Below are 27388 nucleotides of genomic sequence, written 5' to 3' on the forward strand. Positions count from 1 at the left end.
GTGTGAAAAAAGATATTTGATCTGGCCACATTTTAAATGTGGTTGGTTGGGTGTATTAAAGATGCCTCTAGCACTATAGAAGAGAATTAAATAACCTGCAACCACAAAGACCGACTGAGCTGAATATTTCTCTATTGAGCCGTTAGGATGGAGAACAGTAGATAAGGAAAGAAAATCAAATGTGAGAATCTACCAGTCAATTTTTGTGAATGCCTCATATTTTCTTCCCCACATAGAAATGAAAAGATCTTGACTTTTCCTTTTCCATCTTTGGGTACTGCCAATCACGCTGTCCCTCTCTTGACCCAATCACTCTAGCAATCCATTTGATCCCTCACCTTAGATGCTGGTGGCAGTCCTGTCCATTTTCCCCCAACTCAATTTTCTTGCAAGCCAGCTAAAAATAACACTTTGAGAAAGAAACCCCAAATGCACACTTAGTTTCTCAACCCAACCTAGAAAAAAGTTCTGTGTTCTGATAGGCTTGGAGCACCATAGGTAAATGCTTGGCTACCCCAAAACTACTAAAGGCAAATAATCCAGATAGGCTGATGGTGGGATGGATCACAGTCTAAGAATGGAAACACTGAAAGAATTGTTTACCTGCATGATGCAGTTTTCCTTCACAGTTCATGTTTTGGTCTTTTGATTCTGACAGGTTCTTCACCCAGAAAGTTGATTATTAGGCATGGGTTCCACCTAGACAGGCTACAGAACCATGCGAATGCAATCTGACTGCCCACTAGCCTTTCCTATCCCACAGGAACATGTCTCATTCTTCAATCCCAGAGAGTATGTGATTCACAACCCAGGGTTCATTCAATCGGTGGCCCAACGCCTCCCCCCCCCAAAAAAAAACCAGTCCATCCCCTGCATGGGGGCCACTGCACATTTAAGTGAAAATCTTGTTTTCTTTTCACCTCATGTGGCATAAATAATTTTTATGTAGTCAGTAGGAGAAAAGAACAGAAGAAATGAAAACTGGAACACTTCACAGGGAAGGGGGCCCATAAGCTTTGAGCATTAAGGTTAGGGTATTGCTTAAGGGGGCATTATCAAACAAAGGTGAGAATGGCTGGAGAGTGAAGGCTTCTTATGGCTATCCATCTCATAGGATGAAGATGGTTCCTTTCAGTCAGTTTGTGGGGTTTGATATGAGGACACCCCACTCCTCAAAAAAAGAACAGCGTGTGCGTGAATCGATTTAGGTGAGCAGGGGGTTGCACAGGTCCAGATCCACCCTCTTGACATCCCCTCCCGGATCCAGTGGCATGGTGAGCTCCAAGATGGCTGGAGGGGGAGTTCTGTGGCAGTGAATGGACAGACAAAGCTTCAATGCAAGGGATGCGCTTTTCGCACCACAGCACGTGTTTGCAAGGTGGCTGTTGACCCTACAAGAGGGTCTGTCTGTCCCTTGACAGGTCTTGTTTTTCATCTTGCAGGGTGTCTAGCCACCCTCCAAACCTGGCAAGCCAAATGGGGAGCCAGTTTAGTTGCTGACCACCCAGCCATGCAACAGGTAGTACTGGGTTACATGGTACCAGTGACCTGACAGAGTGTCTGAAGGGAACATCATTTCTGCAACAGGAGTAATGAGCACAGGCAGTTATTTTCTCCATGAAGTTGTCATGGCCTCTCTTTAGCTGACACATTTCTTGAGGCCTGTGAAACATCCAACCTTAAGTTTGAACAACAGATTAAATCAGAGTTTAGCAGCTTCCTTAAACACTGACCCTTGACCTTATGAGAACTGGTGCTTGAACTTCCCTTTATAACCAAACTTTGAAAGCTGGTTGTCCAAAGATTGCTTGGGTAAGGGTTCAGATTTGAATTCTCTCATTTTGAATGGCAAAATTATGCTTGATCAACTTGGAAACAGCATGAAGTTGATCTTTCAGTTGCAATGCTGTTACGTTTTCCTGTCACAAGTTTAATTTGAATACTGAATACTTAATCAAGCCACTCAGTGGAATTGACTGTGATCTTTTCATCTTCCTCAGAATGAAAAAAAATATATATTTATAAGTCTGTCAGGAATATATAAATATGGATTTTTATATTCCCAACAGTGTTTAGCCTCCCTCAAAGTTGCATTAGGCTTGATGTTTCTGATTAAACCACGATTATCATGTCTACTAATAACGAGTAGGCCTGTATTTCTTTCTCATTTCAGTCGGATTTGTGCTCGGGCCTCTATTGTTTAAATCCTTTACGTCAATGGTTCCACGCTTTAATCTTAGTACTGTCAAGAAACATGCTGCATGTGGATTGTAGCTAGCTTTGTCATTCATTTAGTTTTTGCCAACAATCGTAATTAATGTATAAGTGCTTAACAATCTCATTAATGTCAGTTGAGCACCGGTAATTTTGCTACTTCTAATTTTGACTATTTTTTCCAGAATATAAGCAGGTGTTTTTAAATTCCATTTTACAATACAAGTACTGAAGATTAACCAGAATTTTCATTGATCAGTTGCATATTTCTTCTACCAAAACAGTAAAGATTCATAAATTACAATCTTAAAAAGTGTGAAGCAACAACATCAAATAAGTTGTTATATTTTCATTAAGGTAATTCTTCAAAAAAGGGTTTGGATTATATAAGCAGCTGAAATGAAAATTATATTCATAATTTAAGGTTCTGCTGCTTCCTTGTTTACATAAATGTCATAAATCTCTGAAAGCAGAAACCTAGCTGTTGATGTCACAGATTGGTTTATTAATTTTAGGAAAATAAAGAGGAATGTTTCCTGAGAGAGAAAAAAATTATGCTGGTTGAAGAATATATAATTCACTTCTTAGCATTGTAATAAAAGTCAAACACTAATGTTAACATTCTCAGTAGACTAACTACACAAGGGCAGCAGCAACAACAGTAAATTTGATCTGTGTTTAGCCATAAAGGAGTAGCACTGGAAAGCTTTTGAAACAGAAATCCATATCTTTGGCCTTCGAAAGTTAAAAGCAGAGCTGTGAGTGGTGTTGGGTTGGTTTAAAATTAGCCTATTGAAGAAGGCAGAATCAGAGAAAGGCAGACCACTGAAAGTGGTTGGGATAGAGAATACTAACAGAAATAGAGAGGAGATGGGACAAGGGCCTGTGTAAGCACTGAGGTAACCAGGACTGATAAAGAGTTAGAAATGACAGCAAAGTTTTGGAAGTTCACCAATTGTATTTGGGTGGGGGATGGGGGGTGCAATCAAAGACCTACTGAAGTTCATAGAAGCAAGTACATTCAGGAACTATGGCCAATCTATATAAAAATGTATCCACTGTACAAGCACTCCTTCAGCTTTTCTAACTGATACCTCTCTTGCTTCCCTCTCAATTAATTCTGACAGTCTTCTATATTTCAGCGTTTCGATTTGGTACTGACACATTTTGCCTCTCAGTTTAATATGGCTTCTCTTCTCAGCTGAAAAGTTAAGGCCAACAGAGATCACATTAAAAGATGGGGCAGGCTTGAAAGACCTGATGACCAATTCCTCCTCCTCTCTTCTTGTATGCTATCTGCTAGTGGTTTGTGCGACAATTCCTTGTCCACTATTTCACTGGAAGTGTGCCCTGATGAAAATAAACCAATTTAAATAGAAAGAAGTATATCATTATGAGCCTATTAAAAGTTCCTGTCCAAGAATCATCAAAATACACAAATAACAGGTGTCCAGAGGTAACTTTGAGGGTATAATCCTATCCTTAATCAGGGATTTGATGATGGATGCAAATTGGTTAATCTTTGGAGCCCTAGTTCACGACCTATAACCATATAACCACTTACAGCACAGAACAGGCCAGTTCGGCCCTACTAGTCCATGCCGTAGCAAATCCCCACCCTCCTAGTCCCACTGACCAGCACCCGGTCCATACCCCTCTAGTCCCCTCCTATCCATGTAACGATCCAGTCTTTCCTTAAATGTAACCAATGATCCCGCCTCGACCACGTCTGTCGGAAGCTCATTCCACATCCCCACCACCCTCTGCGTAAAGAAATTTCCCCTCATGTTCCCCTTATAATTTTCCCCCTTCAATCTTAAACCATGTTTAAGACCTCATTGAACTTTACCATTGACTAATTGTTCTGTAATAATATATAAATAATTAAGTTGAAAATTGCAGTCTTTTGCATATTGTTCATTTTTTTTAAATAATTGGTTGTTATTAAAATAATTTTTCACTCTTTTGGATATTCAAAATCGAATTTATTTTAAAGACTGTCCAAATGCATTACATACAGATCAACAATAGCTTTGATTTATATTTAACAAAGTGTTTGAGAGCGGAGATGGTAAAACTCTTTAACTGTTGTAAACAACAAAGCTGAGCCGATGATCTCTGTTACGATTACGCGTTCAAACAATTAATTTAAAGACCTCAAAATGGAAAACCTCAAAAGAGAAAGAGATTTTACAAACTGGTTTCAAATTATATTTGTTTGACCAGGATGATTGTCGTATTATCTACATTGGAAAGTTAGCCTGCAATATAACTCCAGCAGAACTAAAACGTCGGTTTGAAGTTTTTGGAGAGATCGAAGAATGCAAACTGCTTGCACAAGATAGGGGGTAAGTGCTTATTTGAGGTTCTGATACAGTGACGTGAACTTCATATTTTAGTAATGAAATATACTCTCCATTTTTAATGAAATGTTTTGATGTGACTTTTTTTTTAAATAGTGTTAAGTGCGGTTTTATCGCCTACCGTTATACTGAAGACGCTGCATCTGCTCTCAAGAATGGGCATAAACTGCAGCAACATAGTGAGCCTGAGTTGCATTTGTATTATGGCGGGTTCTGCAAAGCCAATTACACTGACCTGGGTAAGGAACTACAGGGACTTGTACTTTACTGTGCATGTTCTTCTGCACTTCAGCTGTCAATAGCATTGTTTTGTGGTGTTGACCAGAACAAACTTCCTTCTAATTTATTTGGACATTCACAATTCATTGTCAGCACTTCATGTGTTTAGTGTTTCCATGTAAAGTGCACATGCAGCAGGAAGCTAGCAGCCCTATCTCCTGGGCTTTTTCGGCTGTACAGTGGATATATGCCTGTTATGCACATTGAGTCTGCCGAGCATTCTCTGTGCCCATCTTCTTGTACTTTAAAAACTACATCCACGAGGACTATGCAATGATGTGACAAAAACCTGGCACAAACACCCGCCCTTGCTTTTGCTGTACTAGGTACCTGGGTGCCAGGAATCTCGCAATGAATCACATCGCAGCATTATGTAGAGATGCTTCCTGTTCCTCTGAAGCTCCGACCTCCTCTTCTTTCTTTTGCTGCACAGCGCTGCCCTGTCCAGAGATTTCTGTAAAATAAGTTGAATGGCCAGTAAACACATTAAGTGTATTACCATTGAGTCATTAATAGGAGGGCTTGGTCAAACTGGAGCTGTGCCAGATTCCTAGCACTTTAGTGCTGTATGCAATGCACCTCTTTGTGTAACACTACAGTGATGCTTTTAGCATTGATTCCATTAACATATCCTGCCCCACAGGTGTTGTAGTACAGCTTTTGTAAATCTCTCCACTTGGCAATTTTATTGCATGTCTCTGTTACATTCCTAAAATCCTTGATAATCCCAATATCTTGAATTGCCCATTCAGGAATTGTTCTAAACCTAGAACCACTTCAGCACCGAAACAGGCCCCTTCGGCCCTTCTAGTCTGCGCCGAACCTTTTTTTTCTTGTCTAGCCCCACTGGCCTTCCATACCTCTCCCATAACTGTCCAAGCTCTTCTTAAATGTAAAAATTAAGCCCGCCTTTAACAGTGAGTTTAGAATTTAACACGGAGCTCGGTCACATTTCTGAATGGTGAGAATTGCACCATAGCTACTTTTATATATCCCTGCTGAATCCTGTTTGATCTTCGAATAGGGTGTCCCTTTCTTACTTCAACTCCTATTATCCCTCACCTCTTACCTGTTCTCGCCAAAGCCTGTTAAGCCTAAGCCTTACCACTTGACTCAGTCCACTCCGACGATGACCTCTCCGCTACACCTGTATCAAATTGAGAGATAACTCTTTTTCTTCCTTTCACTGTGAAATAGTTCTGCTTCCAAGCCTCTTCGCCAATGGTATTTTGAACAATGCAAACTCATAAAACCTATCCCGCAATAATAAATTAAGAGTTTATTAGAGTTCATATATTTGGATTGTGATTCAATAACAATATTCTTTGCATGATTTACACAAATGGTGAAAAAGTTACTTGAATAAGTTTTCTCTGCATTTCCAATGGCTAAACGAGCAACCATAACAAATACTTTGATTTTGAAGGGAATTATCATAACCATTCTTTTGAATACAAAGAGAGACTAAAATCTTGAATTGCAATTTTTTGCACCAGTGGTTATAAAGAATATAAATTGTACTTTACCTACAAAGCCAAAGACATTTGTTCCAGAAGGAAATAATACTGAGAGTTCATTTAGGTGCGTATTTTATAAAGCAGAAGTGATACAAAACTAAAACTTTTTGGTTAAATTTAGATTGCAGTGCAGAAGACTTGGACCTCGCTCCAATGAAAAGCAAATATGACACTATGGATTTTGACAGCTTGTTGAAAGAGGCACAGAACAGCCTGACTCGGTAACAGCCTTACATCTATTGCCTGCAGAGGATGCCACAATACCTCAATCAAGGCACTTTTTATTTGTTTACCTCTGTCCATTAGAGAACAGGACACTCATCCTGTAACAGTGAAATCAAAATGAAGTTTACATGAACTAAGCTGCTTCTGTCTGTGATTCCTTAGTAGATGTCAAATGTCACCAGTTTGGGCAGTTTAGTAGAACTACTGCCCATTGTTGTATTCCCATTAGCAAACAAACAATAGTGAAGTTGCAGCTGTGTTCACCAATTTTAATGTATGTCGTTTGGGATACAGTGTTAGTATAATGGGAATTGGGGTTAAACACTCGGGTATTTTACGTGTTTAATGTGCTGCATTTTAAAATGTAATAGTTTACATGTATTGAAGCGTTTTTCGTTGTAATTTATTGTGTGCTTCCATTGTTTCAACTATGCACTGTAACTGTAGCCTTGCCTTTTCAGTCCTGAATTTCCTAACCAGAAATGTTTACATGTTAATATTATAGACTTTACTATCATTATGGGGAACTAACATATCTAGATTGACAGAGCTGTACTGTAATTCATTGAATAAGTGAATATCAAGAAAAATTTATAGCTGGGTGCATGGGTGATTATTCCATTAATTGGTGGGATCATCAGAATGTTATAACTAGCTGATGAAAGTATGTTATTCTAAAATCATACACTGACAAAAAAAAAGAAATTGTTTTATTATTTAAGTATGTTCAGTATGTGTGCGGTTAATTTTAAATGTGTAAGTGGGAAGGTATGTGGATTTCAGATAAAAGTTCGATTATTTCTTTCAACTTTTTTAATTTTTGGAATGCCTAACTTGTTTCATAACTGGTTTATAATTAGATTTTTTCAGGCAATTAAAATACAGTTCACTTTTGGTAACTAATGTATTTTATTTATGATCTTAAGATTGAAAATTTGGAACCTTATACCTTTCCACATCAGCTTTGTGTGATTAAATAAGTCTCTAGCTTCTAAGCAAATGGCATATTATGTATTTTTAAACCATATCTTATAGTTTCTTAGAGAGTAATTCAAATCACAGACTGTATTAAACATAATATTTGAATGTCTTGTAAATAAGTTGAAACCCTCTCAAAACCCCTTCAATGCACTTGTTTACATTACTAAAATTGCAGAATGTAACCACATTCTTTTAATAATTGTATTTTATTTTTCTGTAATTCAATGATTTGCCACAATAAAAATAGCAATAAAACAATGTGGAAAGTTTTGTAATTGTTTATTTTGATTCAGCCTGAAAGAGGTTTGGCTTAAAAATTAATTATTTGTCCTCTGACAATGAGAAAATACGTGGCTTCTTTTTAAAACATTGAAAAATTAAATTTCCAATCTTTCTATTTTGAATAGCTGCGTTTTATGCAATTTAACTTATCACAGCCTGTGGATGGTTAGGATAGCAGTTAGTTAAAGCACCAGTGATCCGGGTTCGAATCCACCGCCGTCTGCAAAGAGTCTGTACGTTCTCCCTGGCTCTGCTTGACGTTCATCCAGATGCTCAGCTTTCATCCCAATCTCAAAAAAATGTATAGAGATATAGGTGGACATCAGTTTTGGTTGGGGGGATTTCCGCCCCATGTCCACTAAGAAACGGCAGCAGGATAGGGAGTCCTGGACATGGAGGCTGTTAGGGTGGCTGGCCAACACAGGCATTAACGACGGGCAGCTTTTGGTGTTTCCCAGGGATGTGCAGGGGAAGAGCCATCGATGATAATGACAGTATCGCTCACCGGGGGTGTCCATTGTCCTCATGGCTGGTCCCCGAGGGGGCTGCCACAGAGAGAGTTTTGCCTGGAGGTCCTGGCCTGTGTCCACTATCTTTTGAAGGGCTTTCCATTGAGAGGTATGGGTGTCCCCATACCAGACCATGAATGATGCAGCTGCTACACATCTGAAGGAGGTTGCCATGGTTTTTGATGTCATACCAATTCTCCGTCAATTCCTGAGAAAGTAGCGGAGGGGATGTGCTTTGTTTATTGGGACCAGGTAAGGTCTGCCAAGATAATAAATCCCAGGAATTTAAATTTGCTCACCATTTTCACTCTGATTCCCCAATGATCACTGGATCATACACTTCTGGACTTCCCCTCCTAAAGTCCACAATCAGCTCCTTAGATTTGGTGATATTGAGGATGAGGTAGTTCTTGGTCCACCATTCAGCCAAGGTTTACATTCTCCCTCATGTATGTTGACTCATCGCCCCTTTTATTTTAATACAACAAACTAAGGTGGTGTTGTACCAAGCCCCACAGTCAGAAGTGTAAAGCATTACACACCAGTCTCTACACTGAAAAGAGACATAAGCCATTGTTTGACTGAATCCATGCAAGGTTCTAAGCGAATTAGGGTCTCTTATCCACACAAAATATACATAGACTATTTAAGGAAAAGATATAAAATCATTTTATATTTGTACTGAAGTTGTCATGTACATTTACTATTTCCCATGTTAATGACTGCAGTTGTGTAGTGTGGTCACTGGGATCATTTTTATTACTGTACTGTTAAAACTCCATCTGTGGTTGTGTCAGGGAGCAATGTACGTGATACATTCAGCGTTCTAGACAATTTTTTTTTAAACTCAATTAATGCATCTGTCTAGAAATCTATGTGCACATCCCAAGAAGACCTGTAAGTGTGTAATTAAGGAATTGCTTGACCCAAAGTAAAACAATTTTTTTATGAATTATACATCGACATTTTTTTTGGTAAAATGTTTGTTTTCCCAATAGAAAACTTCCTGTAAGGCATTGACAGGAGAGTACATTTGTCCACACTGTCCACAACGCTTCTGATCTGAGTATTGTCTGCAACTTGCTGATCCAATCACCACATTGTTGTCCAGATTGTGGATCTAGATGACAAGCTACTCTGGTCCCAGCACTGATCCCTGCAGCACACCACTAGTCCAAGGCCTCCAGTCTGAGAAGCTATTGTCCACGGCCACTCACTGGCTTCTCCCACACAGCCAATGTTTTTGAATATTTTAATATGAGATTTCACCTCCAAAGTACAGAGTACCTATGGATAGATGTTAAAATTCTCAAAGCTACACTACACTTAAAATCACCAATGCCTGAAGAGGGCGCACAAAATCAGTGAATCGGGGCAGACTCGAAAGGCCAACATGGCCTGTTTCTGCTCTGTAAATGGTTATATGGTTATGTTCAATTTTATTGGCTGACAGAACAACCAGTTTCCACATACCCTGAAGCTATGCAGTTTAAAGGACCAACCCTTAAATTGCATGGTTTGTCCCATTGGGACCTTAACATCAAATATAGCCTCCCCTCCATCCTTTGACTGCTTTGCCCACGGTGTCAAGGTCACGATTCTGTGACTCCATGATTTGCGATTTTCCATGTTTGTACAGCTTTTCACAGCCAGCTGCTCACAACTACATGAGAAAGATCATCTAAATTCTACTCTCAATGAAAGAAGACTTGTACGTTTCCATCAGCTCTAGTAGCAGGTGGGCAGGCACAAGCATTTGATTGCATTGCAGGCTTTTCCAAAACACGGGGATTCATTGCTTTTCATGTACTTGCACCAACCTTTCTAGCAACCTCCTACAAAGCACTGCCTATTTCTCAGGAGGGCCTCTGTTGACCACTCGTCAAATAGGGTTTTTAAACTTCAGGCATATAACGGGATAATGAAATTTGCCATTACATAGGCAGTCTGAAAAGAAAAGTGCAGGAATTTTTAATCGATTCCTGCACTGCAATTTATCCTGCAGGTCCCCTACTATTCAGGGGAAGCCTGCAGTCTAAATCGCACCGCACCTCATGAATTCGACGCCCAGCTGATGCCTCGGGCCATGTTGCTCCACGTAAAAGCACCAGGACTAACGTGCGCAGGAACTTAAGGGGTGAAGTGTGAATTACCACAAGGTGAGTAATTATATTTTTTTTAAAAAACTAAAGAGTAAGGTTTTTGAGAGCATTGTCATTCAATAGACTGTCGAGGACACCATTTTCCCATCCTCATTGAAGCCCTCAATGGTAATATTCCCTGCACTTAAAACATGCTGCTTGCATTTTTAAGAATCATACCTGACATATGTAAGAACTTGTGGTACACCAAAAGGGATTGCCATACTGAAACCACATTTGGGAGTGCTAGCTTAGACCAAAGTTATGAGAAGCTCTATTGGCTTATTGTGAGTGGCACGCATTGCCTGAAGACATCTTGAAGAACTAATTCAAGTGAATTAAGAGATAAAATGTTCATTGAGATTTTTTTTTGTTTTGGTGCTTTCTTACTTGGTCTATCTTCCTCCTAAAGTCGTTATAGCAGGACTAGACCATGAATTTTCAAATAATTGCAAAAAATGTCAAAATGGTGTTTGAAAGGTGTAGTAAGCTGGGTATAATAGAATATAAAGTGCTTATTAATGTTTCAACTTGAATAATTAGAGAGAACTTGGACTCTACCTTTACACTGCAAAAATAAATTATCAGATGGATGTTAAGCTGCCCTTAATCTCGAGTGCACTAAGCCGGTAGAACATATTGCTTGTGTGCTGTGACCTTTCAAACTGGCTGGATTCTTGGCTGAGATAGTGTTTGCAACATTACACAAGGCAAAGATACTTAGGTTGCATATGGATTGCCTGAGGGGACTGATGAAGAATTTGCAAGAGCAGGGCAGTGGATGGAAATTTGTAATCGTGTTGTTTCTGGTTCCTTATGTTTGGAGATCACTTCTCTATGTTCATATTTCTGTAAACCATCAACAGATTACTTCTCGACAAACTTGCACAAGTTGTCATTGTCATCAATCCTTATGTGTGACTGAGCATGCATTGAAAAACAAAAATGAACTAACAGCAAGTGTTGCCAGAGAAAAAAACCTAAACTGACTTACATAGATGGCACAGACAAAAACCGGCCATATGGACTGCTGATGTACCCCTCATGGGTGTCCTTCCTTTCTAAATAACTAATCCCTCTGTGACCCTGACTCAGAATGCCTCGAGTACAAAAGGAGTCATTTAGCCTTTCACGTTTGTTCTATGATATATGGTAACTATCTGCTCCCACCCTATTGTTGCCTCTTCCTGCTAAAGTGTAACATTTTATAATTCTTGGATTTTAATTTTCACCTCACACCAATCTGCCTATTCCACCAACCCTGTCTCTTAAAGTTCATGATTATCTTCTTCACAATTCACCTCCAAGTTTCGTGTCATCTACATTTTTTTAAATACTGCCCCATCCAATTCTTCCATGAAAGTAATCTTCTCAACATGCCCCTGAAAAACGTTATGTTGCAAAAGATCATTTTCTACACTCTAAAGAAATCAAAAAAATGACTTGAATGGAGAATAAATGGTGGGTAAAGGAAAGAAAGGGCATAAGACTGATTGGATTGCTGATTCAAAGAGCTGACACCAGTATGAAGGACTGAGTGGCCTCTTCCAGTGTTGCATGATCGTATTCTGCCGTTAATTTGCTCTCGGTTTAATTACATAGGCAAAATATGGCAGACAGAAAGCCTGTGATCTCCTAATTTTCACAGTAAGAAGACAAAGTTCTCCGGCAGGAGCAAGCATTAGTAAAAGTGGATATCTAATCTGTTTTGGGGATTATAATGAAGATTGTAGTCTGTGCACATTTATACTGATGATTTGTTCTTTCCTTAACACCTCCCTCCTGCCTGGCTCTCCAATCCACCAAAAATAGGTCTGTGAAGAAATAGCTCTTGGCTATAATTGAATAATTAGAAAAAAATATACTGTGAACGACTAACCACAGACAAATGAAATAGGGCAACCGCATAATATAATTAATTTTCCAAAGATACATTTGCTTTTAAAATTGGTAGTGACAGCAGTAAACCAGAACCACATTTTGACTTCAATTAATATTATCATGAACTTTAAGAGCCAAAAAATTATTGAAATACTCGCAGGTTCATAGATATGATTTCTTCCACCAGAGTCCATTTTAATTTATTGATGAATTTAAAGGAGTTTTTTGTGTTTATGAATCTAAAATGCATTGTTAGAGAATGTGAACATCAGATTGCATATAACGGCTAAACATAAACTAAGTTGTTAACAAGATGTAGCATAGTGAAAAAGCAGCAAGACCTTGTTGTATGTTGATGTTCTTGAACATTGTTCAGCTCTCCCTCACCCTCTCCACCTTCTCTCCCAGTGGAACTACTAAAGAATAATTGCAAAGCCAGTAATGAAGGTCAGTTTCCAGGCAACTGAAGAAATGTAGCCAAAAATAGATTAACCTTGTTCTCAACTTCATCTCAAGGTCAGTACCAGCAACCCTGGTAGAAATTATGCCAGACCTCATCACTGTTGTCATTTTCTGTTCCAAGTATCCAACCGAAGGAACTCTCCAACCAGATAGCATTAATACTGACTTCTTTGGTTTCCGTTAGCCACCTTCACCCCTCTACCCTTCGATGTTTCCTTTCCTGTAGCTCTGTCTCTCTTCCCTTTCCCTCTGTCTCCTTTACCTCAACTCTGCATTCACAGTGAAATCCAGACCTCCCCCCCCCATCAATTCTCACCTTTCCTCTCTCCTCACCTCTTCTCCATATCCAGTTATCACCTTTTGTCTGTACATACCCCTGACATTTCATTTATTCAGGTGTCTGCCTGCTTTTTCCATACCTTTAAAGAGGACTCGGGCCCAAACTGGTGGTAATATATCTTTACCTCCTATTGAAGCTGCGAGACCAGCGGTGCTCCTCCAGTATTTCAGTGTTTTTACTACAATCACTGCATATGCACAACTTTCGTGTTTCACTCATTCAGTTGCTCCACTGCGAAATCTCTTTGAGGGGTGTGCACCCTGAAGAAGTTCTCCTCTCTTTGAAGGGAGTTCTGTGAGAGTCTCTCTCACTGCTCCCCATCTGCTCTTCCTGCTGCTCTCAAGCTCTATGACCATGTACCCAGACTCACTTCCACAACCATGTGTCCTTCCTGGCTACTTGTCTCCATGGCCACCTGGTGCCACGTGTATTCCAGCTCTGGTTCCAGGCGCCACAAGGATCTCAAGTACTTGCTTTGCATTTGACTCCTGCTCCCTCACCGAATCCTATGGACCTCCCTCACCTCAATGCTCAGGGGTTCATATGCACAACATATGCTCTCTCTCTTGCTGCCACAGTTCTGTACCTCACTTGAAGGTGCTATAACCTGCCACAGACTTCTCCTACACTTCATCCTCCACCGGATCCATGCCTTTTACTACCACCACCCGTGCCAGTCGCCGCTGATGATGTATCCGAAGTGACGCATGGGAGTGACAGCACGCATGTGCGGGTTAGTGCAGAAGACTGCATACATGGTGATGGATCTCGGATGCAGGAGGAGAAGATTAAGAGCATCGAAATCACCCATATGGTGGAGAACTAATGAAAAGATCAGAGGGGTTTGGCTGGGCGGTGTTTTGGTGAGATGAAGAATTCAGTGCTGTATCTGAGAGGAATAAAGAGAGTCCATTCTGTGTTTGAAAAAAAAAATGGATGAGTGTATTCTTTAAATTGTGTGTAAACTGGGTAAATTACTGCAGCTCCACTTGGTGATCCCATGGGTTCACAGCACTTCTAGTTTAAAATGGAAAGAGATGAGGATAAACCCCTTACAAGAGCAGTCGAGGAGGTCAAGCAAAAGGTTCCCCCTTTTTTGTTAATGATACACCAGTGTGGTTCATGATTCTCAGGGTAAGTTTCTGTGCTGTCAGTGTGACAAGCCAGAAGACAAAATTCAGTTAACTTGTAGCTTGTTTTCCAGAGCAGATTGCCTGTGAAGTGGAAAATGTTTTAGTTAACCTGGATAATAATCTTCCATACGACATCCTTAAGGCTGCTATTCTGCACCATACTCAGCATCGCAGGAGGGTTGCTAGCTGATAATAGCCTAGGCTATTATCAACCCTCACAGATACTGAGAAGATGACACAGACTAGCTGGGACAGGCACTATTGAAGGGGATGTATGGAAGTAGAGGTTCCTCCAATGTTTATCTCATCGAGTTCAAGGACACTTGATGAGTTGCCGGATCACCCTCGATGAGTTGGCGGATCATGCTAACCTCATTGTGCCCATGACTTCTGCAATAAACATAGAAGCACTAGCTACTCCCCCTAGTTACCAGGAGCTTACTGCATCTTGTCAACCACCTGCATCTTATAAAAGATGCCTGAGTTGGCAGCACTGACTACACGGGTCCAAGCTTTGAGCACCCAACGAAATTCCTTCCATTGACTTGGTTGGAATCCTGGTGGTCGAGGACATGGTAGAGGCGACGGACGACATATTTGTTGGAAGTATCAGAAATTTGGCACTGCTGCCTGGTCCTGTCAGCCACCTTGTGATTTCTGCAAGTGGCAGCTGGGAAATGAGCAGGCCCAGCAGTAGAGGCAACTGCTGCCCATGGGTATATCGGCCACCATCTCTCCTCAAAGACCATCTCTCTGTGTTCAATTGCTTGTCGATTCTGGTCCAGAAATTCTGTGGTCCCTTCAACCCCTAAGGAATGCAGACATCCCAATAATATCATGTATTCTTTCAGCCACGAATGATTCTCATATTCACACTGGATTTGATCTCAACAAACCTTTTTGGTGGGTTTTCACAGTTGCAGATGTGGCAAATTCCATTTTGGAAGTGGATTTACTGTCACATTTTTTGTTGTTGGTGAATTTAAAGAAACACTGTATCGTGGACCACACTACGGTCCTCCAAACTGTAAAGTATCAAAGAGATATACAAGAAGAAATAAGATGAATTCAAAGAAAATTATCTCGAGCTTCTGTTCCCTTCATAGTTCATAGAATGAGATGCCAGCTCTTAGACTGCGCAGATATTACAACGTTATGTCATAGTCTCTAAGGTAACACTACAAATAATACTTTTCCTTAAAGAGATAGGCACAAAATTAATTAAGAATAAAAAAATACACAAGGTTTCAATCTTTACAATTGTCACCTGCTTGACGAGCCTCCAACCTGACTCCTGCCCTTTCCGAGCATTGTTCAAATGTTTCCCTCACCTAGTGACCCCATCATATCACCATACAGATATTAAACACTTAGTAACCCACCACATAGAGACTTGGGGTCCTCCGGTTGCGGCACAGGCACATAGATTACCACCAGAACATCTTAAAATCGCAAAAGCAGATATTAAGCACAAGCAGGAGCTGGGCCTAGTCGGCAGATCTGACAGCTGTTGGGCGTCACCATTGCATATGGTTCCAAAGGAATCTCCTCGAGATTGCGGCCTTGTGATTATCGTGCACTGAACAATTCTGCTGTGCCTGACCAATACAACATTTCCAATTAACAAGACTTCTCAGCAAACCTCCATGGCAAAGGTGTGTTTGTAAAAATAGATCTAGTATGTGCTTACTATCGGATTCCAGGGGAGCCTTGCTATCTTGCCAAGACAGCAGTAATTAACACTTTCATCACATTTGATTTTCTGTGAATGCCATTTGGTCTCTGTAATGCAACTCAGACATATCAGCATTTTATGGACCATATACTCTCCAGCCTCAATTTTATATTTGCCTATATCGATTATATTCTTGTAGCGAATGTTGATAAAGAGGGGCACAAGCACCATCTCATTATCACTGTTCCAGAGGTTTGATGAATTTGCCATTGTGATCAATTAGAGTAAATACATTTTTGATGCAGCTGATCTTATATTTTTGGGAGATAGAGTTACGCATCTTGCCTGATAAAACAAAAGTTCAAGAAATTTGAGATTTTCCTACACCTGTTATGTTTGGCCAATTACAACTTTTTTAGCGTCGATAATTATTTATTGCCATTTCCTGCCAAATGCTGCCCCTTTCTGAACAACTAGAAGGATCTGGTAAATCCATTTCTAAAAGACCAATGAGTTTAGGAGATGTTGCCATCTGTGCTTTCAACGAGGTCAAGACTGCACTTGCAAAATGCCACAATGGTTGTGGACCAAAAGCCCAATGTGTTGCTCTCCCTTACCATAGTTCCCTCCATCAGTACCACGGGAGCAGTGTTAGAACAAAGAGTCTGTGGGCTGTTGGAAACTTTGGCTTTCTTTTTAGCCAAACTGTCACCAACTCAGGCAAAATACATGAAGTTTGGTCACAAACTCCTAGCCATCTATCTCACAGTGGAATATTTCCAGTTTTTGTTGGAAGGTTGCCCTTTCACCATTTATACAGACCACCAGCCTCTTACACATACTACACGTACAAGCGCTCATCCCTAATCGCCACAAGAAATTTGGCACTTGGACTTCATCTTAAAATTTTCCTCGAACATATGGTGCATCGGAGGGAAGCAAATGCCGTGGCCAACTGATTATGGAACATTTTATCTGTCCAGGCACGTCATTGAGGTCTTACATACGACTGGTGCCATCGATTTCACTGCGATGGCTCATGCACAACACACAGGTCCCTATCTTTTCCAGTATCAGTAGATCAACAAAGGTTTCCTTTTACAAGATGTGAGCCTTGCTGAATCGGGTGAAATATTGGTCTGTGACTTTTCCACAGGAAGACCTAGGCCTTTTATGCAGGTGGCAGTGGGATGGGACATTTTTGACACTCTTCATAATCTGCCTAATTCTGGTCGAAGTACATCGATCAAACTGATCACCAAACATTTTACCTGGCTTCATGTTAAACAGGATGTTGGATAACGGCCATGAACCTGCTTACCATGTCAAAGCTCTAAAGTCTCCAGACACACAAAATCCAGGGTGAGAGATTTTACTGTTCCAAATTCCCATTTCCATCATGTGCACCTGGATTTGGTAGGCCTGCTTCTGCCATTCAGAGGATATACTTATCTGCTCATGTTGTGAGAGGACCAGGCTATTCCTGTCACTGATATCTCTTTGTTTTTGAATATCTTATTTAAAATTTTTAACCATACATACATTCAAATAAATTTCAAAATACAGATAAAATAATATATTGAGTTTCAAATACATGATGATAATACCCTAGTACCCCAGTACCCCCTCCCCCCTACAGTCCCAAGAAAGGTAAAGAAAATAAAGTACATAATTTAGTGTTAGAATAGATAAAAAGAAAGGAAGGAATAAAAATAAGAATGAAAATGGACTGCTAAAAGTGTTAAAACACTAGTCTAAAAGTCATACCTATTTCATCGTTAATGGGGTTCCACGCAGGTCTTAGAGGCTAAGAAGAACATTTAGAAATCTAAAAAAAAATTTTAATATAATTTTTTTTGTACATATGGGTACCAAATTTGTAAAAATAGGTTATATTTGTTCCTTATGTAATTTTCTCAAGTGGAACACAACTGTGCATTTCCCCACTCTATCATTCCAAACTCAGGTGTGAATCAATTTTAACAAATTTTAACAAATTTTATCTGGTATTTAGTTAACTTCAATTTAAGTCTTATCCCTATAATGTTACCTAATAAAAATAATTCTGGATTTTGTGGAAATTGGACTCCTGTAATTTGTTAGTAAAAAATTTCCCTGTCACTGGCATCTCTGCGGAAACAATCGCTCAGGCTTTCATGGATCATTGGGTTCCATCATTCAGTGTTCCGGGCACTATTACGATGGACCGAGGGACTCAGTACGAGTTGGCATTGTTCCGAGCTCTTGCTGATCTTTTGGGCACTACTTGTATTCGCACTACAGCTTACCATCTGCAGGCCAATGGGGTCGATGAGCATTTCCATCACCAATTGAAAGCAGCGTTGAGAGTAGGTAGTGATGCATCTATGTGGAGAGACCATTTGCCCCTGGTTCTCCTTGGTGTGTGTACTGCTGCAAAAGTGGATGCTGGACGTTCAGCAGCAGAAATAGAACATGGCTTCACGCTGACTCTGCCCGGTGCATTTGTCAATCTGGGTCTAGGGACAGTGCTCTACGATCCAGAGAGTTATGTTGACCGTCTTCGAGAGAGCATGAGTTACTCAGACCTACTCCTATGTGGCATGCGTCACCTGCGGTTTATGTGCCGGATGATTTTCAACACTGTATGCATGTGTTCCCTTGACATGATGGTGTTTGCAGACCACTTCAGCCCACTTACTGCGGGCCTTTTGAAGTCTTACAATGCCACCTGAAGACTTTGGTGATGCACAGAAATGGGGAAGAAGACACGGTCTCCTTTGACAGATTGAAGCTGGCATATATGTTCTGCATCAGTGCCAACAGCAGACGAAAAATTGTACCCCTGCCTTGCAGTATCGTACGAGGTTGGGCCAGACTTTCAGTCCTCCAAGCCGAAATGTAGCGAGACAGATCCAATCAGTCACCTTCTTGCGTGGTTCAAAGGCTGGGGGTGGTGGGGGGCGGGGGGGGGGGGGCAGGTGTCGTGGTCGCACACTTACCTGCATCAGGAGCAATGCTGGTTACTGTGATTGACATATCCAAGGCAACGCACGGGAATAATAGCGCACATGCATGGGTTATTTCAGATGGCTGCATCTGTGGTAATGGATCTCGGATGCAGGAGGAGGAGATTGAAAGCATCGAGATCATTTGTGTGGTGGGTAAATGTCAGGAGGTTTGGCTGGCTGGTGTTTGGTGGGATGAAAAATTCAGTGTTGTGTCTGAGAGGATTAAAGAGAGTCGACTCCATTTTGTGTGGAAAAAAATTGACTAGGTGTATTGTTTGATTGTGTGTAAACTGAGTAAATTATTGCAGCTACTTCCCCGCACCAAAGGTCTCAAGCCCTTCGTTTCTTTCTCATCAGCAGACCCAACCAGTCTCCCTCCACCAATACCCTCCTCTGGCTGGCAGAACGTCCTCACCCTCAATAACCTCTCCTTTGATTCATACCACTTTCTCCAAGTCAAAGGGGTAGCCATGGGTACCTGCATGAGCACCAGTTATGCCCAAAGGTGCCAAATATCAGGTGTTTTACTGTAGTAACCTGGCTATCAGTCAAGAAGAGGGTCTTTCAGAATAAGCATTTCCATTAAGGAAGGAAAATTCAAAGGGGGGAACTAACCATCTATGGTTAAATAAAATAGATCCAGATCCAAACTTCCAATATGATCAGGCAGCTTTCTGTGCCCAAGGTCCTTTAGGTGCCCACCTTTCCCTCAGCACTCTTTTGAATCCTGGTTCTGATACCTGGTTCCCAAGAGTCAGTCTCCAGCAGCCCACAGCCTGTGTGGTGTCCTCGACCGCAAGTCGCCAACAGCCCACAGCCTGTGTGGGTACTTCAGCCGCTGAGCTCCTCTCTGGTCTGCTGCCATGGTCCCGGTCCTGTAAGATCGTCTCCTACACTTCCCCTTTTCAATGTGGGCTGCCCAGCACAGGCCATGCAGTTGCAGGATTTAAAAAAAAAACTGTTGTCTCCTTTAACAGACTGTTTAAAGCCTGTATTGTGCCTGTGGCATTGTGACTGGGTGGTAGGACCCTGCAGTGTCTCACTGTGTCTCCACTCCCCACTATCCCGGGTCCACACCAGTGGAAGCGCTGCCGTTACAGCAGCTCTGGCAGTGCCACCATCTTTTTTTTAAGCTGCAAATTAGGAAATGAAAGGGAAGGAGAAACTCAGGAAAATTACAATGAGCAAAGATTATGGAACTGAGCAAGTTGATGGAGCTGTTTGATAAGGTCCTGATGGGCTTTATCCTCAGGTAAGATCATTCATTTTAATTTTGGGAAGATGCAATTAACTTAGATAATAGTAAATAGTAGAAGGCAGGAAGCTATAGGCTGGTTCAGCCAAACATCTGACATGGAGAAAATGTTAGAACTTAATATTAAATACATTTAGCCTAGATTTTAGAAAAAAAACTCCATGTAATCAAAGGTACTCATTATGGTTTCGGAGTTCTTTAAAGGAGTAAAATGATAAAAGGAACCAGTACCCAGAAGGCATTTGATAAGGTACTGCAGCAAAGAAAATGAAAGGTCATGATGGAGCAGATAATTCATTAACAAGTATAAAAACTGGCTCATTAATAGAAAGCAGGAAGTGGGCATAAATAGGATCTTCTTTGTCAGGATCTAATAAATGCTGGAGTCTCTGCCTTTCAACATATATACATGACATGGATGAAGGACACAAATGTATGATTGCTAAATGTGCAATCATATGGTAGGTAGGGAAATAAATTATGAAGGTGACGCAAAGAGCTATAGATGGTTTCAGGGAGTAAGAAAAAGATATCTGCCAAAAGGAGTATAATGCAGGAAAATGTGAAATGTTCCCTGTTGGCAGGTATAATACAAAAGAAGCATATCGTCTAAATAGTGAGGCACTGCAGTACTCTGAGATAATGGTGAAAGGTTGATAGGTAGGTGGTTTATGTAATTAAGAAAACTAACAATGTTATCAATTATTGCTGGGGCAATTGAGTACAAAGTCAGGGAAGTTATGATTCAGTTATGAAGGAGAGCACACCTGGAAACTGTTACATTATTGATCTGTTTGAGAAAGAAGGTTAATTAATTGGAAGCAGATCAGTGGCTTCCTAGACTAATATGCATAATAAATGCATTGAATTATAAGGAAAGGTTGGGCAGGCTTGGCTTGAAATCATGAGGTTTAGAAGAATGAAAGGTGAACTGAGGAATTTTAGTGAAGTAGATGATGAGAAGATATTTCCCCTTGAGGGAGAATCTCAAACTCGGGCTCACTATTTAAAATTAATTTAAGCCCGTTTGAACAGCATATATTGATCACTCTGAAGGCAGTGATAGGCACTTGGTAATCCAGGGGATAGGGTGCCAAAGTGTTTCTGAGGGTAGATGGGAATGGGAAATTGAGGTCACAGGTCAAGGAGCCGTGGGCTTCTAATGTTGAAAGATAAGCTGTAATGTTCTCCATTTGCAGAAGCTTCCTGACCTGTTGAGTATTTGCAAGGCATTCTGCTTTTACATACAGGATTTGAATATACATTTAGTTTAATTTAATTAAATTCATGAATTTCATTTACTACTTTTAAAAAGCCCTAATTTGTTGTGTATTCACATCAATGAGAACGGGTATGCATTCGTCTCCGCTGTGGCGACCACTATCCATAAAAAAGCCACGCAGAGGCTAAGTGGGCTCTTTCTTTAATGCATTCAAGGAATTCACGACAAAGCCAGATGGTTTATTAATTAAAAACAAAAGGACTCGTAACATCCATGGTAATGTTCTTAATAATATCGTAACATTATTAATAATATGGTAATGGTCAGTGTCTAATGTCTAACAATCATAAATCTGTGGTAACATAACGTTCAATTCCTTCAGTAACAGTCAACAGAAAATATCGGAGCCTCACTCGCCCTCCATCTATTCTGCCATTACAGTCAATGCGAACTAACTGACCACCAATCACACGAATCTCCCACGCATGAGCCAACCCCCAGTGAATAGTGTGTGCACACCCAGAACAAACAGAACTTATGTAGCCTCTAGGGCCCTGGACACCATTGATGCCCGCAGCCAAACTGACAACAGGAAGCAAGGAGCCTTTGGCTCTTGCACCGGCCCTAATTATTATGTTTCAAATAATAATTTCACAATTATAAATGACAATCAAATACAGTAACTTCCAATATCATGTAGATCCTCTTTCTTCAATCTTCATAAGGCCAGAGGTTACCAGCATGAAGCCTTGAGAAGAATGATCTTTACCACCACTCTGGACCAGTAAAGTTTGAGTCTGTGTTGTGGGCAAAGGGCAAGGTCCAAAAAACAACAAAAATAATTAGCCAGTTTTTGAGTTTCTTCCACAGTCACAGCATTAAATAAAGAAATTCAAATTCCACTGACAGCTGTGGCCCTTTTAATGATATCAAGTTATTTTTTAGCAGCTTTGTCAAGAAACTCTGTTTCAGGAACACTTTCTCCATTTGCATCCTACTGCGTATTGGAATATTCATCTTGCTTCTGCAGGTTGAGGCAGCCAGACACATATAGAATCCATTTGATCCATCAATTACATCATAAATCAGGTTTGATCTCACAGCACTATTCTGGCCCCTTGCTTCAGCACCCCCAGAATTTTTAATCCATCGCATAATGCAGGGCTTCCCAAACTTTCTAGCTTATGGAACAATTTTGAGGATCATTTGGATATCGCAGAACCCCAATCGTCAATTACAGTTTAATAGACCTGGTATATACACAAGCACAATAGGAAAGTAAATAAACTCACCAGTAGTGGATTAACTACCACCTGTGTCCTAGGCTGAGCTTTAGTAAAGCCCCCTGACCTTGCCCTGCCATGGGCTTGGCACCCCTGCCAAAGGCCTGGCTATCCCCGGTGCCCCTATCTCCCCGCCATGGCCCAGGCTACCGCTATCCCTTGATCCCCTGCCATAGGCCTGGCTATCCCTGCCGCCCCTCGTTTCCCACTGTGGGCCAGGCTGCTCCTGCCGCCCTTTGATCCCCGCCGCAGCCCAGGCTGCCCCCGCCGGCCATCGCTTACTGTCGCGGCCTGGGCCTTGCCACGTCAGACACCACCGGCCTCCCATTGTTCACTTACCACAGATGACAGGCTGAACACCGGTATTTCAGAGCCCCCTCCTCGCACATGCCACAAATCTCCACGGCCAGTTTCCAGAGACCACTGCGCTCGTCACCCCGGCAACATTATGGTGCCAACTCTGGCCCACAGTCGCCGGCTTCACCCAAGCAGACTTCTGTGGAACCCCTACGCCTTTCCACAGAATCCCTGGTTCCACTGAAACCATAATGTAAATACAGTAGGTTGCTGGAGTGTTGTACTGAGAACTGCAACTTCTTTGCACTTTATAGTCAGAAATGACTGGACATTCTTTCAGTGCATATCTTTTTGATTATTACCACACTTACCCCAGCACAACCAATATTTTACTGAGCACCAGCAAAAATCAGACCAAACTTGGTTACATCCACTGGCTTTAAAGAAAACTTGAGGACATATCTCAGACCAGCACAGTTCCCTTTATGTGTGTGGGATAAAGAGGAATTCCAGACCATGAACAGTTTAATTGGCACAATAAGAGGCATTAGTTGGACTAGTAATAGTTCTGTAAGCATCAAGCTTGGGGTGCATAATCATAATTTTTTTCATATTTCTCTGCTCCTTTGGCTACATTGGCACACCAGGCTCCAGTAACCACATAATCTGCACTCCTCACTTCTTTTAATCCAATAGGATTTAAAGGTACCATCCAGTTCCACATCCTGGAGGAAGATCACTGTAGTTTTCAAGAATTTTTAGTAGTTTCTGCTGGTAATTTTCTGCAGTGTAAAAAATTTTGATGAAGCCTGCTGATCTGTGGCTCATTTCCACAACACTAATTCCAATCTCTCTGTAATCAAACTTTGCACTTCTGAATCCTGGTGAATAATCACAATTTCTTTCAAAAGGTACTTAACACGGAGGGTCTTTCTGTCTCACATCACTCTTCCAAGCTCAATAACTGACTGAACTTGTGCAACTGCTGCCTCAATACTTTTTTCAGTAATAGTAACACATACCGGGTGTTTGCCAACCAGAAGCCCCGGATGAATCAGAGGATTCACAACCTACTGAGGGTGAGAACAAGGGCGTTTAAGGCCAGGGATCTAGATCTCTACAAGAAGACCAGTTACGACTTGGAGAAGACCATCTATGAGGCCAAGCAATTCTGGAGGACAGAGACACACCAGCTACGACAGGGAGTGCAGGACATTGCAGCCTACAAAGCATGGGCCAACATCATAGATGGCTGTAATGCTTTATTACCTGATGAGCTGAACACCGTCCATGTCAGCTTTGAGAAGAAGAACCAAACAGTGCCTACTAGAATTCCTGGAAAGACTGAGGACCTGTGATATCTGTCTCTGGGGATGATGTTAGAACATCATTCAAGAGGATGAACCCTCGCAAGGCATCAGGCCCTGGCAGCATATTGAAAATTTGCACCGAACAACAAGCTGGAGTGCTCATGGACATTTTCAACCTCTCATTGATGCAGCCACAGGTTCAAAAGGGCATCAATTATCCCAGTGCCCAAGAAGAGTAGTGGGAGCTGCCTGAATGCTATCACTGAGTAGCGCTAACTTCTACTGTGATTAAGTGCTTTGAGAGACTGGTAATGGTCAGAATTAGCACATATCCAAGCAAAGATTTGGACCCACTGCAATTTATCTATCATCATAATTGCCCCACTTCAGATGCAACATCGCTGGCTCTCCACTCAGCTCTGAATCACCTCGAAAAACAGCAAATTGTACATACGGATATCTTCTTTGGCTTGGCTTCGCGGACGAAGATTTATGGATACGGATATACTTCATTGACAACAGCTCAGCCTTCAGTACCATTATTCCCTCAGTGCTGGTCAAGAAACTACCAACCCTAGGCCTCTGTATCCCACTCTGTAACTGGATCCTTGACTTTCTCATCAGAAGACTACAGTCAGTATGAATTGGAAACAAGGTCTCCTCCTCACTGATTATCAACACAAAGGCACCCCAAAGCTACGTGCTTAGCCAACTGCTCTACCCATATTACCGATGAGTGTGTAGCCAAGCACAATTCCAATGCTATCTACAAATTTGCTGATGACACCTCAATTGTTGGCAGAATCACAAACGGTAGTGAGGAAGCGTACAGGAGGGAGATAGTTCAGCTCTTTGAGTTGAATCACATCAACAACCTTGCGCTCGATGTTAGCAAAACCAAGGAGATGATTGTGAACTTAAGGAGGGAATCAGGGGAACACATCTTTATTTGTTGTATTAGGGTAAGGGAGGAAGGGGAGAGGGGTAGGGGAAAAAATAAACTGTGATATACTATTGTTGAAAGAGATTGTGTTGTTTGGATTTGTATGAGTCTTTGAAAATAAAAAATAAAATATTCATTAAAAAAAAAGAATAACAACCTGAGTCTCAAAGTGGACAAGACAAAGGAGATGATTATGAACTTCAGGAGGACCAGGGATGAGCACCCTCCACTACACGTTAATACTCAGCAGTGGAGAGAGGGGGGAGCAACATGCTTCTCGGAGTCTACTGAAGTAGTGATCTATTCCGAATGCAAAACATCTCCTCACTTGTCTGAAAGGCACAACCACGACTGAACTTCCTTGAAAGCCTGAGTCAGGCAAGGCTACATGCCACCATCATGTCAACCTTCTACAGAAGCTCTATTGAGAGCGTTCTGGCTGGCTGCATTGCTGTGTGGTACAGTTGCAGTACAGCATCAGATGGCAAGTCAACCCACAGGACCATAAAAGCAGCAGTGAGGATCACTGGGGTCTCCCTCCCTCCCCTCGATGTGATTTACTGGGATCATTGTTTAAAGAGGGCTTGCAAAATCTGCGAGGACTTCTAGTTCCCTGCACACAGCACTTTTAAAATACTCCTTTGGGGGTGATTTACCGAGGTATTAGAACCAGAACTACCCGGCTGAGGAATAGCCAGTAGTAAGACTGCTAAATGACTGTTTAAATGACAAGTCCAAAGCCCGCTGCGCAGCTCAGACGGCAAAGTCCTCCTCAGCGACAAGATCTCCATCCTCAACCGATGGTCAGAACACTTCCAATCTCTTTTCAGTACCAACCGCTCAGTCCAAGATTCCGCCCTGCTCCAGCTCCCTCAACAGCCCCTAAGGCTAGAGCTGGATGAGGTTCCCACCCTGGATGAGACATATAAGGCAATCGAACAACTGAAAAGTGGCAAAGCAGCAGGTATGGATGGAATCCCCCCAGAAGTCTGGAAGGCTGGCGGCAAAACTCTGCATGCCAAACTGCATGAGTTTTTCAAGCTTTGTTGGGACCAAGGTAAACTGCCTCAGGATCTTCGTGATGCCACCATCATCACCCTGTACAAAAACAAAGGCGAGAAATCAGACTGCTCAAACTACAGGGGAATCACGTTGCTCTCCATTGCAGGCAAAATCTTCGCTAGGATTCTACTAAATAGAATAATACCTAGTGTCGCTGAGAATATTCTCCCAGAATCACAGTGCGGCTTTCGCGCTAACAGAGGAACCACTGACATGGTCTTTGCCCTCAGACAGCTCCAAGAAAAGTATAGAGAACAAAACAAAGGACTCTACATCACCTTTGTTGACCTCACCAAAGCCTTCGACACCGTGAGCAGGAAAGGGCTTTGGCAAATACTAGAGCGCATCGGATGTCCCCCAAAGTTCCTCAACATGATTATCCAACTGCACGAAAACCAACAAGGTCGGGTCAGATACAGCAATGAGCTCTCTGAACCCTTCTCCATTAACAATGGCGTGAAGCAAGGCTGTGTTCTCGCACCAACCCTCTTTTCAATCTTCTTCAGCATGATGCTGAACCAAGCCATGAAAGACCCCAACAATGAAGACGCTGTTTACATCCGGTACCGCACGGATGGCAGTCTCTTCAACCTGAGGCGCCTGCAAGCTCACACCAAGACACAAGAGAAACTTGTCCGTGAACTACTCTTTGCAGATGATGCCGCTTTAGTTGCCCATTCAGAGCCAGCTCTTCAGCGCTTGACGTCCTGCTTTGCGGAAACTGCCAAAATGTTTGGCCTGGAAGTCAGCCTGAAGAAAACTGAGGTCCTCCATCAGCCAGCTCCCCACCATGACTACCAGCCCCCCCACATCTCCATCGGGCACACAAAACTCAAAACGGTCAACCAGTTTACCTATCTCGGCTGCACCATTTCATCAGATGCAAGGATCGACAATGAGATAGACAACAGACTCGCCAAGGCAAATAGCGCCTTTGGAAGACTACACAAAAGAGTCTGGAAAAACAACCAACTGAAAAACCTCACAAAGATAAGCGTATACAGAGCCGTTGTCATACCCACAC

General features: G+C 41.7%; 1 protein-coding gene and 1 long non-coding RNA gene across 6 annotated transcripts in view; one reads left to right on the forward strand and one right to left on the reverse strand.

Annotated features, from left to right (window-relative positions):
• LOC138743411 (peroxisome proliferator-activated receptor gamma coactivator 1-alpha-like) overlaps nucleotides 1–7819 on the forward strand; it is a 124586-nt gene extending 116767 nt beyond the window's left edge. For both annotated transcript variants that reach the window (XM_069898770.1, XM_069898772.1), the window contains exons 10-12: nucleotides 4441–4562; nucleotides 4674–4816; nucleotides 6495–7819. In XM_069898770.1, coding sequence (XP_069754871.1) covers nucleotides 4441–4562; nucleotides 4674–4816; nucleotides 6495–6598 — 369 coding nt within the window. In that variant the 3' untranslated portion in view covers nucleotides 6599–7819. The remainder of the gene's footprint in view (nucleotides 1–4440; nucleotides 4563–4673; nucleotides 4817–6494) is intronic.
• LOC138743414 (uncharacterized) overlaps nucleotides 1–27388 on the reverse strand; it is a 63990-nt gene that overhangs the window by 17588 nt on the left and 19014 nt on the right. For 3 of the 4 annotated variants that reach the window (XR_011344865.1, XR_011344863.1, XR_011344866.1), the window contains exons 2-3: nucleotides 5962–6109; nucleotides 5187–5310 (exon numbers count right to left, since the gene is read on the reverse strand). This is a non-coding gene — a long non-coding RNA (uncharacterized lncRNA). Of the gene's footprint in view, nucleotides 1–5186; nucleotides 5311–5925; nucleotides 6110–27388 lie in introns of all 4 variants that reach the window. The other variant, XR_011344864.1, reaches the window with a different exon arrangement.

This window comes from Narcine bancroftii, chromosome 9, assembly GCF_036971445.1.
Source record: "Narcine bancroftii isolate sNarBan1 chromosome 9, sNarBan1.hap1, whole genome shotgun sequence".
Lineage (NCBI taxonomy): Eukaryota > Metazoa > Chordata > Chondrichthyes > Torpediniformes > Narcinidae > Narcine > Narcine bancroftii.